We start from the raw sequence: 15,569 nt of genomic DNA on the forward strand, positions 1-15,569 counted from the left end.
GAAATATATTTTGATAAGATGTCAGCCTTTATTTTGTTCATTCTATTCAAAGGTTTTTCATTGCTGTTGTCATCAATTAAGTAGTTACTATATTTTAAAGGCAGGAACATCATGCTACATATTTTACCTAATCTACAATAATATTATTTAAGAACAGTTAGCCTGGTTTATCAATGATCACTCAATCTTTCACTTTACAATTAAGGAGCTATGGTGTACTGTTAGAGCCATTGATTTTTGAAAGAACAAAATTTGAAATGAAAACGATGGAAACATAAAAGTATGCTATTATTAAATTTCATACTTTAATGTCTTCGTCATTGTGTTTTCACATATTAGTCATCATACTTTCTGATTTTCATCTTCATACTTTTGCATATTTGTACTTTCGTGAAATTACTTTATTCATTAGCAATGACCCTAACAGAACACCATATATAATACAGAGCTCACCTATCACTGATTTTATGAACTTAAAACTAAGTACCACATTCACTTTTAAGATTTTTTTCTAGTTACTATCAATGTAATGGGGATTCATAAGAGAACCTTGATCAGAGCTTTTAATTGAGTCAATTAGATTTTACAAAGCGAGGATCTGACAAGGTCTTTCAGCCAGTGAGGCCCTTCAGCTGATGTGGTAAGTGTGATCCATTCTTGTAAAATTCTTGAGAACTAAACAAAGTAACAGATCAAGATACTTTTACAATGACACTTTTATTATATTTAAGTATACTTGAATCTAAACTATTCAAAATATAACATCAGCAATGTCAATCTAGATCACATTTTTATAAGGACATTTTTCTGTCTAGTCATATTTGTGTATGTGATACAGGCAGAAAGTATAGGGAAATATATATACATGCATATATATTATAATAGACACTAATATCACAGGTTTATCACAACATCATTGGCACTGAAGTATCTCACCACTACACTGTCAGATCAGACATATCTAAAGTGTCTTGGAATGAACTAATCCTGGTACTGGATGATCATTATCATTATTGGTGGTTCTGAGACTTTATTTGTCATAGTAATGGTTGAAGTTAAGCCTCAACAGCAAGTCATGAAGATGAGGCTCGTACCCTCGGTCTGCAAGCTTACTCACAACTGTAAATATAACAAAAAAACATATATTTTATCATAACATTTTTTTTTCTTTTTACTTAATTAAGGCAAAAAAAATACAGTGATATATACATAACACATTTAAAACTATGACTAATGTTGTAAATATTATAACACGCTAAACAAAGTTTTGCAGAATTCTATTTTTCTAAAAATGTTAATCCATCAATTTACCTCCTTTAAACCTTGTAACTTATTGATGTAGCCACAGCTACAAACCTACCTTCCATAATAGCATTTAAAATTCTATATATAGGCATGATTAAAAGTGACAATATATACAAACTTTTGAACAGGAATGTTGAATGTTCATGGAAGACTTTATATGTATGTTTCATTCGTGACTGTTGACTGTGAGTTTTGTGACCATCTTTGTTTGTGTTCCATGTTCCCAACAACAACTGTCTGTGAAACTTCAGAATCAGGCGGAATATATCTTGAATTATCTTCATCAATGAAGAAGCATTCTTTGTCAGGAGACACCTGTAAAATGATGTAATGATAGAATTTAAAGCAGTTTTTATGCTGCATCAACACAGTATAGGTCATATGGCGATATTCCACACAGTTAACGACTCGAGTCCTATAAACTCTTAGCCTGCTGGCAGCAACTGAAGCTACCTATGCAACCAGTGCAAACCAAGATATACTGCAACATCTGTGCTAGACAGATCATGTCCTGCATAGTTTGTTATTCCGTCAGTACTTATTTTGAAAAGTTTCCCTACAAAAGATGAATGTTTTTTGTCCAGATTGAAAGATGGACAAGTCCATTTATGATACGTGTATTTATCATGGTTATTGGTAAGGGTTAATAAGAGATATATTTTACCTAAAGAGAGCATTATCGAGGTATTTGTTATGTTCCTGGTGAAGATCATCGACATTGTGTACATGTTTGGCTAGCGCCGTCTGGAATTCCTGCCATGTGACGTCCACTATCTGATGCGATATATACTCTTGCATAACTTTCACAAACAGCTGCATCTCCTGACGAAACAAATGTATTTCCCGGAACTCAAATAACCGGTCCAGCTTGTGAACAATTGCTGAAAATAAAGATACAATCCTTTCTGAATATCTATGTAATTTGGGGAAAAAATATCTTAAGCTGTTATCAAGGAATTATATAAGTGGGTTGCAACATAACTTTTAGTAGTAAAATTTACTTATGTTAGGTTTTGTGATTTGTATACATTAAGCAACAAAAATCTGTTATTTTCAAGAAATAAACTTGACAAACTTACAGACAGCTTTCATGCTTACATGCTTAAAGAGTAATATGGCAATTATAAAAATAACAAGGGTGCCATAGTCACAAAATACGCCCGTTTACGAAAAAGCTTTAGATGGAGATGGGGGCATTATGGATAAGTGTTATCTAGCAAGCAAGTTTTTATTCTTGGCACTGTGTTGTTAAATGAACCTTAAAACAAATCAGAAGGGAAGATATGCACAGAATGTGTGACCTTGACCTTGGTCGCAGGGACCTGAATTTTATGCACGGCACTCAGCCTCACAATGATGAACATTTGTGCCAAATTATATTGAAATCCCTCTATGCATGTAGAAGTTTTGCTCCAGACAAGTGTTTTTCTATGAGCTCTGTGACCTTCACCTTTGACCTAGAGACTTGGTTTATGTGCAGGGCACTACGTCTCATGGTGGTGAACAATTCTATAAAAGTAACATTAAAATTCCTCCATGCATGTAGAAAATATGCTCCGGACAACATCTGGATATTTAATCATCTCCAGTGACCTTGACCTTGCAAATATTAACCTAAATTAAATGTGTAACACCTGTAGTCATGATAGTTACCATTTGTGCTACAATCCATCAATAAATGATGACTAAATGGTCCCTATAACCATCTTCAAATTTTTATCTGAACTTTGACCTCTATGTGTAACCTTGACTTTGGTCGCAGGGATCTGAATTTTGCATGCGACACTCAGCCTCACAATGGTGAACATTTGTGCCAAGTTATATTGAAAACCCCCTATGAATGTAGAAGTTTTGCTCCGGACAAGCGTTTTTCAATGAGCTCTAAGTGTATCCTTGACCTTTGACCTGGAGACCTGGATCATGCATGGAGCAATACATATCATGGTGGTGAACATTTCCATAAAGTATTATAAAAATTCTTCCATACATGTAGGAGATATGCTCCAGACAAAATCTGGATATTTCACCATCTTTAGTGACCTTGACCTTGCATATATTGACCTAAAGTACATGTGTCACAGCCGTAGTCATTATAATGACCATTTGTGTTACAATCCCTCAATAAATGATGATTAAATCGTCCCTATACACATCTTCATATTTTTATCTTTTTTTAAACGGGCGTATAAAAAGTACATGTAATTGTAATTTAATAACTAAAAAATTCTGATTTACGATTTTATTCTAGGGAAATACATTTCATTACAATTCTTAATCTTTGAATGAGCTGAACTGATATTTACTTGAAAATTAAAATATAATTAAATTTCTATGAGAAAGTATTTACATTTGATAAGGTAATTACTGTATGATCTTTATGAACAAATACCAAGTCTACAGAACACCATAGTTATCACAGTTAAGAATCTTGACCAATGAATGAAACATGTGTAAATAAATGTTACATTCTTTAGAACATACTCAAGTCCAAGAAAGAGGATTATTTCATGCCCTTTGATTAAATTCTATTTTTAGAATTGAAAGTGAAAGTAGATCAAGGGGAGTAATTGTGTAAGTCATTTATGAACAAAGTAATAACTTTGTTGTCGCCCTTTGATTAAATTCTATTTACAAAATCTGGATATTTCATCATCTTTAGTGACCTTGACCTTGTATATATTGACCTTAATTATATGTATCACAGCCATAGTCTTGATAATGACCATTTGTGTTACAATCCCTCAATAAATGATGACTAAATGGTCCATATACACATCTTCATATTTTTATCTGAACTTTGACCTCTATGTGTGACCTTGACCTTGGCCGCAAGGACCTGAATCTTGCACGCAACACTCCGCCTCACAATGGTGAACATTTGTGCCAAGTAATATTGAAATCCCTCTATACATGTGGAAGTTTTGCTCCGGACAAGCATTTTTCAATGAGCTCTAAGTGTGACCTTGACCTCTGACCTAGAGACCTGGTTCATGTGCGCGACACTGCTCCTCATAGTGGTGAACATTTATATGAAGTTTCATTAAAATCCCTCCATACATGTAGGAGATATGCTCCGGACAAAATTGGACGCCGCCCGCCCGGGGCGTTCCCATAATATGTCCCGTTTTTCAAACGGGCGTATAAAAAGCAAGAAACAATGGTATTTATTTTAAAGGTGACAATAATATTTAAGGACAATCTATCTAACAAAAATTCCTGAAAATGTAGGTTCAAGAGATAAAAAATATTACCATCTCTTTTAAGTTTGTTCCATATATCTTTAAGTACCCAGACTACTCTTTTTAGTTGTAACATAAAGGAGAACACCTGGGCATACTTGTGTAAACTGTTTTCTGTAATCACAATGTTTAACGGCCATTTCACCTGTAAAATAACAAATATATGTGTAAATCATTGTTTGTTACTGTAGAAGAAAAAGAGATAATATTCCAGCGAAATGTAATGCGACTAATAAAAGTCTTTTTTATTCTGCTGTTTTCTTCAGGATTTTAAGAAATGATTATGAAGGATTCATACATATTAAAATCTATTTGTGTATTTCAGTATTTTGGAAATATGACATAAAGATTTACAACTAGCAAATGTAGCTTGCTATACATAGTTTGTACATGTACATTCTTTTATTCAAATTAGACATATTTAGTAACGATTTCACAGATTTTAATAAATTTCTACAATAAAAGTATTTTAATCAAGGCTGAGCATAGTATATCTTTAAACTTAAACAGTCAATTTTTTTACCCCACATTGTTTACAAGTACATTTTCTTACATCAAATGTAACATTGTATACAATCAATTTTCCTATTTCATTAAGTAATTATTTACAATTATATCTCTTACTTAATTGTATCCATTACCTACTTCATTGGATAATTGTTTTACAATTAGATATCTCAATTAATTAATTAATTGTTTACAATTTATTTTTCTTACCTCATAATGTAATTGTATACAGTCAATTTACTTACTTCATTAAAATAAGATATCTCAATTAATTAATTAATTGTATACAATTATTTTTCTTACCTCATAATGTAATTGTATACAGTCAAACAGATCAGGGGATGTATGTTCGAGGGTTCGAGGTAGATACTTGTGCATAAAACTCACATTATCTGCATACTTATCATCGGCATTTACAGACAGACGGACGGCTTTATTGAGACAGTTATTTAGGAACATCGGATTGACAAGATCTTGAGGGCGTGGATTTGTTCCCAACTGAAAATAACAACAAAGTGATTTTTTCCTCTAGATAGGATACAAAAATATATCAATTTTTGATGACATATTAAATATATCAATGAGAAATATATCACAGTAAAATATTAATATTGGTTCCTGTTATACACTTTCTATCTCTATCACAGTAAAATATTAATATTGGTTCCTGTTATATGCTTTCTATCTCATATTCTTAACAACGAATGCTAAATTTGTTACATGTAAGAAAGCTCAATCCTATGATGTAAAGATCTGCAATACACTGACAAATAGGTCAAAAGAATATGAAAACATGTCCCCAAATCTATTCATTAATGTTGAGGCATGAAAACACTTTTTATATCAATCTTAAACCATTAATATAAGTTGTTAAATCATTTCATGTTAATCATATTGCAAAAAAACATTTGTTTTTAAGTACAAACAAGAGCACCTCATGTGATGTTAATGCTCTTTTGTTAAAATAACCACTTTTGACAAAAATTCAAAGTAAAAAGGGGCATAACTCCATAAATATAGCTTTCAGAATTATGCCTGTTATCTAACAAATGCACCTTGTAATGTTAAAAGCAAGCATTCCAAGTTTCATCTTGATAACTTTATAACTGTACACTGAAGTTTTTGCATAATGATGACACAGGGATCATTTTAGCTAGAACTATTTTTCAAAACAGACAAGGTAAAAATTATATGACAATACCTTACCATTTATCATTACAAATTTCATAAATTCTGTATACATGTATATACACACACACTTATTGTACAAAGGTAAAATCAAGCCAGTGATTTATATGTATAACTCTACAATTTACTTAATAAGAAGTCAAAACACTAGTCAGGCTGTCCTTCCCTTAATGCAGGCGCATCAGAATTATAGGATTTACATGACCTATTTTCATGTAATTGTTAGAAATGAATATCTTATAACAAAATCTTGCAGTCCCGCTCCCTCTATTTTGCCAACAGTACAAACCTTTTCCATCAACAGATCACACAGTATTTCAGAAAAATCACCATCCCCCATACATAGGTATCTTCTTAGTGCCATAAAATGATCTTCTATCTCAAGTTCACCGAAGAAATATTTCACCAAATTCTCATTCACCAAACATACTCTGAAATATATCACAAAAATCATCATGAAATAACACCTAACCTAGCTAAATTATTGTAATAGACGCCTAGTTTGAACTTGGAATATTTCATTGTAAAATGGAATTAAATATCAAAATACTAAAATTGACCACTGATTGATTGTGACTTTCCTGTATTATTTGTAGAGGCAGACCTCAGGTTCCTCTCAATGCATAATTGCAAGCAAGAGCAGGCCAATGACTAGAACCACAGACATCCTGTTAGCTAGTTGGATAGCTTCATCACATGGCACGATTGAACCCAAAGTGATGAGGGGCAAGTGTTTGATGCCAACATCCTTAATGAAGTCAACAACCTTAACCACTCAAGTCGTGGATGACCCAAAATGGAGCATTCAGCACTCCGACACTCAAAATTAACCATCTAGAAACTTCATGATTCAAAGGGAAAGTGATTCAAAGTCGGAAACTTAAACCATTCAGTCATGGAGGCCGATAGGAATGTTAATTGTATGAAATTATTTTTTCCTTATAATTTTACACAAATTATAATGCAAAATCTATGAGCCAATTTCTTATGATATGATTTTAGAATGACACAAACATCACACTTACTGTGTCTCCAAAGCTGATGTTATAGATGATTTAATGACAGTTTTCAGTGGTAGATACTGGTAACCTTCAATATCACCATGGTAACCCTCATAATTACCAATGCTTCCATATTGTATACCAGACAGACTGGATAACAAATCTACTCTTGGAGGCTTGTCTGAAATTGAGATAAATGTTGATACAGTCTATATTATTTCAATTAAAACCCAAACCTGCAGAATTTTTGTAATGAACTTGTCCATCTTCATTTTCGGAACTATCCATTATCAATATTGGGGTTAAACAGCATGCTCAGAGTGTAGGGATGTGCAGGTTGGCCTAGCTTTTCATTACTAACCACTTTCTATTCTGAAAGGGTCAGGGTAAAAAGTAACTTTCTAAACACAAGTAGTAAGAGTAACTTCTCAATGTCAAGAAAATAAAGATAAACCAGCCAGTATACAATGTTTGTATCACAATAATATTATCGTGATGAAATCTCTAAAACTAACAACACATAATGCAGATACAAGCTGAAAGCAAAACAAACCTCATACACAAACTTGGCTACTGGCAGATTTAAAATTGAATAAGGTGTTCAACAAAAATAAATTCTATATCTAATATTTATATAAAATACATACTAAGAATATCAAAGTCATCCTGGTATTTTTCAACTTCACTAGTCAACCATTCTATCTCTTCTAACTTTGGAATAATTCGAAGTTCTGAAACTATAATATCATAATGTTTAATAAGTGTCTTAATATTCAACACAAATATTTTAGCTGACAAGATGTGAACATAAAATACAATGGTAATTCGTTGAAATGATGCAAGTTTTCCTTAGAATATTAAAGTTAGATAAGGTGTAAAAGTCATTCTAACATCTATTCCAATAATGTGGTAGTCCAGAAAAAAGTTGTCTAAACATGAGGGCTTTAGCTTAAAGTATGATCATGATATGGCCAAGGTTTAATTTGCCCATAGACAGACAGGTTGCTCACAATATGTTCCTCCTTCTATCTCTTAAGGGATGTCCTTTGATTCAAACATAAAAAAATCTTACCTTAACATCCAAAAGTAAGATTTTAAATTTCCAGACCCATGCAAATGGGATGTGACCCATGTGAAGTCGGGAGTCCTTAATGATGATATGTAAGATGTAACATTATCTCAAAACATTTCCTTCGCACAATATTTTGAAATATATGAATAGAGGGAGATAAATGAGATAATCATGAAATTTCAGGTAATATTATTGATTCTACAACATATACATATATACATGCATACAAACCCTCTAGATCAGTGTCTTTTGCCTTATTGCCAAACTGTCCATCATACAAAAGTCGTTCAACACTTGAGTTTGTGGCATGACCATACAGATTTCTCTCCTTAAACATTTGTACTCGTTTCTGTTCATAATCTATATATTCTGACTCTTTTGTGGCAGACATAGTGTTGCTCATTTTTGTCCCCACTCTGTGAGTCTGTTCTTCCTCAGACTGTGTATTTGCAGTTTGTTTCCTGTTGATTCTAATTCTTGGTTTTATTGCAAAATCAGTAGACCAGTCTGATTCTCTATGAGCTGACATTACAGCAGATTTTTTCAGTCTTGGAACATTAAAATCATACGAGTTACTGATCTCAGACACATGACCGAATACATTCTGTTTCTTAATTTTCCATTCCATAGGCTTGGATTCAGTCGATGACTGCATTACGCCAAGTTTAAGCTTAGGTAAGCCATCATAATCTGGTTCATCTGAAAGTTTGTTGGCATGTCGGTCATCGTAAGACCGGATGTGTGGTCGAGATTCAGCTTCTGGTTTACTTTGTTGGGAAATGTGTTTATCTGAGACAGTTTTAATGTGAGGATGGATCTTCTCATCAACAGTTTCTTTGGAAGCATGATGGTCGCCTACCATTTTGACATGTGGTTTGGCAACTTCTTCCTCCTCTAGCTCCGATTCTTTAGTAGCATGTCTATTCTCAAATGTCTGCAATGAAAAATTTCATCAATTTGAAATACAAAAAAAACAAGCAATTATCATAGTATTGCAAGCAATCCATAAGTCCCCTACCGGTAGGAGCCCAAGCAACATTCTGAAGGGCCATTGGCCATTCACTTAGGTTCCTATTTTAAGTAAATTTGTTGAAAAAGTTCTTTAAAAGTGATCACAGGAAACAGTTTTTATGTACAGACAGACGGACTGAAGGACACTCTAAAGTTGTTTTTTAAACATCCCTGCTATCAAAATATAACATTTTTAAAGTCCTATCATGATTGAAGAAGTTGGAGTAAAAAGTTACCAATTTCTCAAAAAAAAGTCTAAGTTCAAAAGGGGCATAATTCTGGAAATAGTCTTGCTAGAGTATTGAACACTCACAAATGTTGAGTGATAATAAGAAACATTTATATGAAGTTTGAAGTAGATACATTCAGAAAAAGAAGTTATTAAAAAAAACAATGTTTTTTTCATGAAAATTTTAAGTTCAAGGGAGGTAATTCTGATAAATTTTGTGCTAGAGTTGTAAACCTTGTCACATATGATGTGGTTGATGACAAGCAACTTATATTTAAAGTTTGAAGAAAATACCTTAAGAAATAAAGAACTTATAGTGAAAAAACTTAAAAACTAGAATCAGAAATCTTGAAATTCAGTCTATTTGTTGCCATAGCAACCAGAATTTTCAACATAGGAAGATAAGAAAAGGATGTGCATAATTTCCATACTGCCATCTACCCATATGTCAAGTTTCATAAACATATTTTCAGTACTTTTTGTGTTATCACTGGATCCAGGTTATGTGTAAAATTTGCCATATTTTCAGTCTATTTGTTGCCATAGCAACCAGAATTTTCAACATAGGAAGAAAAGAAAAAAACGTGCATAATCTCCATACTGCCATCTATCCATATATCAAGTTTCATAAAAATATTTTCAGTACTTTTTGCGTTATTGCGGGATCCAGGTTATGTGTAAAATTTGCCATATTTTCAGTCTATTTGTTGCCATAGCAACCAGAATTTTCAAGATAGGAAGAAAAGAAAAAGACGTGCATAATCTCCATACTGCCATCTATCCATATATCAAGTTTCATTAAAATATTTTCAGTAGTTTTTGCGTTATCGCGGGATCCAGTTTTGTGGACGGACGGACTGACGGACGGACAGACGGACGGACGGACAGACGGACGGAGGGTAAACCTAAAGTCCCCTCCGGTAAACCGGTAGGGGACTAATTAAAAAATTAAGGATGCTGTAGTACATATATGTGACAGGAAAGTTATAATAAAATCACAGAAAAGCCAGAAAAAATTATATGCGTAAATTAGAAACCGAACAAAAACTGTATCCAAACAATTTTTTAAACGAATCTCATCACAAGTTTTTAAAAGGTCAGCATGCCATTTATTCAAAGATCTTAATAGATTGAATAAAAATAACTAAATACATGTAGTAAGTAGCCAGGTGTTACAAAACAGACCTCACTTTAAGTAACATTTGAACATACTCAGTGGTATTCATACTGGCAGAAATAATTATGTTTAACTTCTGCTTGATGCTCTACTTCTTCAGGAACATTTGAGAATAACTGTTTCTAGGTCATTTACTATGTTATAAAATGGCACTACCTGAATACTGGGTTTAGAGACCACCTCCTCCGTCTCATCATTGACATGAAATGACGAGTTCAAACTTCTCCGTGCCGGTGTACTTCTTCCTCCACGTGGGGTCATAGGTTGCATCGGAGATTTCTTTGGGGATGGACTCTTTTTAGGCAGGCTTGGACTCTTCAACTTAATACCATACCTGTTATAACAAAAGAAATAGAAGTAACATACATGGATGACAGAGTTTAAACAGTGCCAAGTAGTCAAGTGTTAACACTCTTTGACTTCAAATCCAGGGGTCACAACAATGATCCCAAAATTAAGAACAGTTTTCTAGTCAGAGTAACCAGTATGAGTTGCAGGTAGAGACCATACATTACCAGGTAGTGGAGTGGTGGTCTAAAGTTTACGGTGTCTGCCTCTCAACCCAGGTCTCATGGGTTCAAGGTCTACTCCAGTCACAATGATGTTTCTTCATATGACACAAGTACCAGTTGGTTTCAGGAAGCAGACTCAAAAGTGATTAATATAAGTTGCAAGAACTTGTATTGCAATCAAGCTTAAAATAATATGTTTAAAGTAAACCTATCACACGCACACGCGCATTTCATCGTATTTGTCTGTAACAGTTTTTAAAGAAGCTTTGAAACACATACTTTTCCAATCCTTTCTGAGCCCATTTAGGGAGATTTTTGTCTTCCCCTTCCAGTTTAGGTTCCCCATCATCTTGTTCTCCGTCATCAATCACCTCAATTGTAGGTCCATGAAGGCCTTTTCTTGCCCATCTTGGCAATGTAGGGCTAGCAGGGCGAACTGTCAGCGTATGACTTGTTTCCATCCCAGACTGCAATAAAAAAAGTATTTTTTATGTCTTTGTCAATAAGGTTAAAGAATAAATAAATCAAACATCATCTAACAAGAGTGTGAGAATATCATAAAACAAGTCTACATCTATCAAACTAAATATCAAAAGGAATTTTCCGCATTGTATAGTAGAGGGCAAAAACCTAAAATACACTCATTTATTAAAATAGGCCTTTAAACAGTTGAAGTCAATTAGGACACACCAAGTACATTGTATAGGATCAAAAGCATTAAAGTGAATTTGGTCTACAATGTAAGATCTGTATCACTATTACCTTGATAGTATTTAGTATTAGACATAACACAAACCAGGAAAGAATTATACATGGAAGTTGTTGGAAAGTGTGAGATATATGATCTGATATTACATATATCTATATAGCAGATAGAACAAAATATAATTATTCATCAAATAAATGGCCATTCTGAATCACTTAGAACTTTGTCAACATTTTTTTTTCAAGCAACATTTTCTAAGGATATCCAAATGCTACAATTGTATTTTTTTTATCAATATTTGAAATACTCTTAATATGGAAAATGTGCCCAATTCACTTTAAGTGTCTCAACAACTATTTAAATATTATATCAAAAGAAATAATATCATCCAAATGAAATATATATTATAAAACTGTACCGGATCTGATTTCATTTTCTCCAATTCCACAGCAAGATTTCTCTCTTCTTGTAGAAGATATTCTGTCCTTTTAATATCGAGTTTGGCTCGTCGTATACGCCATAAAGCTTTCTGTTCTCTCTTTGAGGCCTCGGCACTCAACTTACTGTAGTACTCTATTACTTCCTCCCTGCAATATATTACACATTTATTATTCTATATCTATTTTATCTAGCCAATCGCAAAGCTTCCTTACATCACATGACTGTACAAATCTATTGTAGTAATTGTGCGCAGGTGCATTCAAAATACTTCTCTAATTTTCTACATTTGTACAGATAAATCTACACATTCTAACATTATGATAAAGTCCAAAATATTGGACCAGCCAGTAAGACTCTATCTGACTTTCTATATATTATAGTTACATAGTCTTCCTTATAAACCAGATCAATAGATATTTATTTAAGAGAGTTTCATGTTTAAGGGATGTACATATACAAATGCTATTATAACAAAATAGTCATAGATTAATAGTCATAGATTAAACAGATCATCAATTTTAAGTATTCTGTACAATACAGAACACAATTTGGAACTGAGCAAGTCCAATCTAAAATTTGAGCCTTGACAGGTTTAATTCTTCAAAAGCAGACATGAATATAACAAATATAACATTTATTTCAAAAAGAGATTTATTCTGTCAATGCCAACTAAGGAATGTTATATTGTTTTATTCCTATATTATTGTTATATACCTAGCAGATGTTATATCATTTTATATCTAGCAGATGTTATATTATTTTATATCTAGCAGATGTTATATTGTTATATACCTATCAGAAGTTATATTGTTTTATACCTAGCAGATGTTATATTGTTTTATACCTATATTATTGTTATATACCTATTTGATGTTATATGGTTTTATACCTAGCAGATGTTATATTGTTTTATACCTATCAGATGTTTTTATAGTTTTATACCTATCAGATGTTATATTACATGTATTTTATACCTAACATATGTTATATTGTTTTATACCTATCAGACATTATATAGTTTTATACCTATCAGATGTTATATTGTTTTATACCTAACATATGTTTTATTGTTTTATATACATATCAGACATTATAGTGTTTTATACCTATCAGATATTATATTGTTTTATACCTATCATTTGTTATATTGATATATACCTATCCGGTGTTATATTGTTTTATACCTAGCAGACATTATATTATTTTATATCTATCAGATATTATATTGTTTTATACCTATCATATGTTATATACCTAGCAGATGTTATATTGTCTTATACCTATCAGATATTACATTGTTTTATACCTATCAGATGTTATATAGTTTTGTACCTAGCAGACATTATATAGTTTTATACCTAGCTTGTCTCTCTAGTTCTAGTTCCTCCTCATCCATCATATTTTCTCTGTTTGTTACACTGTCCATATAATCCTTATCTTCCTTTAACGCTGTCACCTTCTTTTCTGCCCGACGCTATAAATAAATTCATATCAGTTTTTATTTTATTTATAGCTATTTGCAACAATTTTTTTTTTGTATTGTTGAACTTGTTAAAGTAACACTGGCAGTGTTAAGGTATTATTGCCACTATCCTGCTTTACTGGTGGTTGAAAACCTCAGCTGTCTCTTACTGAAATTTTTTATGTATAAGCGAACACCTAAGTATAATCACCAACCTTCTGTAAGCTGGCTGGATAGATTTTAAACAAGTCTAGGGAAAGTTTATCATTATATGAAGCTATCTTTATTAAATGTTCATGATGATTTTAAAGTCACTATTAATACATAAAAAAATCCTAATTAGAAGCTATCCGACACTGAAATAATTTTGTAACTTTGCAGTATTATCACTAGAATGGCTAAACTCAAGTCTTGTAATGAAAATTCTAGTAAAATCTAAAATTGAAGCATAGTGCATATATCTTTTTTACGCAGTCGATTTGAATTGAAACTTATCACTAACAATTATTACTGTAGAACCTATATGTAGAAATATACAATAAATAATAGATTACAAAAGTATTTTTTTAAAGAGTTTCTCACTTTAAGGTCATTTTCCATCTGGTTTTTCAGGAAAGTTAACTCTTTTTTCTTCTTTGCAGCCACTGCCTTTCTCCTCTCTTTAATATTATCTACAAACACAAAAAACAATTATAAATATCAACTTTCTTCTTTCTGATTTAGATAGAATTTCAACATTCTTTTTTCATTGGTTCAGTTTGTTATCATTTTCCAAGAAGTTGGACTGTCATTTTTCTGCTGACAATTCTTAAAAGTTATCTACTTAACATTTCAAAGTGGCCTGACTTTCTAAAATTCAGTTGACAATTCTAATAATTACCTATTTAACATCAATCTTGAACAGTGGCAGAATATAACCTAAACTATAATTAATTACCTATAACTGTAAAACAACAAACCTTGCTAGAATGACCCTTCAGATAAAGACAGAATAATTTCTTTGAGTACATTTTATGAAAAGTGCTTTTCAAGAATTTAGAATTCTTTTTTAGAGAATTCAATATGCTCATACAAAACAAATTCATCTAGTATCACTAATGCGACTTCAATATTCTTAATACAAGATTATGGCAGCTTCCAGATCTGGACCTGTATATTATCAATTATTGCGGATACATGTATGAAACGTTACAGATAGTCTTCCAACAGTATTATGGGCCAGACTGCACAGATGTGCAGGCCATCCTAGTAGCTCTAAACCAAATGGCCAATCAGAAGGGGTTAATCAATGGTAGCCCATTCTTCATCTATAACTAGGTATACACAGAAACATATCTAAGAAACTAAGTATAATTTATACCTTCAATACGTTTCACTTCAGCTGCCTGTGTTTGTCTAGCAAGAACCAGTAACTGATCTTTGGCTCTTTTAGCTCTCTCTTTCATTTCTTGTCTGAAAAAGTGTTATAATACAAGTTAAGTTGTTAGTTCCAAAACTAAGGATTGTCAGTTTTAAGTTATTCAACATGTAGCTTTAGGAAGTATCTGACACAATATACTGCCCCTTTGCTACAGATTGCTCGCATCACAAAACATGAATATTCCAAGTAATAAGGCACTTGTAATAGCTCAACTATATAAAAAAATATTTACCATTAAAGAAAAATCATTGCAAAACCCACATCTTTCAATTGGAAAGTGGGGCTCAAAATTATTTTCA

At 32.4% G+C, this 15,569-nt stretch overlaps 1 protein-coding gene across 1 annotated transcript in view; it reads right to left on the reverse strand.

Moving 5' to 3' along the window:
- Positions 1–697: 697 nt before the first annotated feature.
- LOC132719032 (gamma-tubulin complex component 6-like) overlaps positions 698–15,569 on the reverse strand; it is a 38,360-nt gene continuing 23,488 nt past the window's right edge. The window contains exons 17-31 of the mRNA XM_060702770.1: positions 15,211–15,302; positions 14,433–14,521; positions 13,747–13,862; positions 12,366–12,534; positions 11,521–11,708; positions 10,886–11,063; positions 8,544–9,246; positions 7,888–7,977; positions 7,265–7,421; positions 6,529–6,670; positions 5,355–5,549; positions 4,557–4,689; positions 1,970–2,186; positions 1,424–1,620; positions 698–1,119 (exon numbers count right to left, since the gene is read on the reverse strand). Of these exons, the coding sequence (XP_060558753.1) occupies positions 1,031–1,119; positions 1,424–1,620; positions 1,970–2,186; positions 4,557–4,689; positions 5,355–5,549; positions 6,529–6,670; positions 7,265–7,421; positions 7,888–7,977; positions 8,544–9,246; positions 10,886–11,063; positions 11,521–11,708; positions 12,366–12,534; positions 13,747–13,862; positions 14,433–14,521; positions 15,211–15,302 (2,755 nt within the window). The 3' untranslated portion in view covers positions 698–1,030. The remainder of the gene's footprint in view (positions 1,120–1,423; positions 1,621–1,969; positions 2,187–4,556; positions 4,690–5,354; positions 5,550–6,528; positions 6,671–7,264; positions 7,422–7,887; positions 7,978–8,543; positions 9,247–10,885; positions 11,064–11,520; positions 11,709–12,365; positions 12,535–13,746; positions 13,863–14,432; positions 14,522–15,210; positions 15,303–15,569) is intronic.

The sequence above is a fragment of the Ruditapes philippinarum genome, unplaced genomic scaffold (assembly GCF_026571515.1).
Source record: "Ruditapes philippinarum isolate M1 unplaced genomic scaffold, ASM2657151v2 ctg8677_1_1_1_1, whole genome shotgun sequence".
In the NCBI taxonomy this organism is placed as follows: domain Eukaryota; kingdom Metazoa; phylum Mollusca; class Bivalvia; order Venerida; family Veneridae; genus Ruditapes; species Ruditapes philippinarum.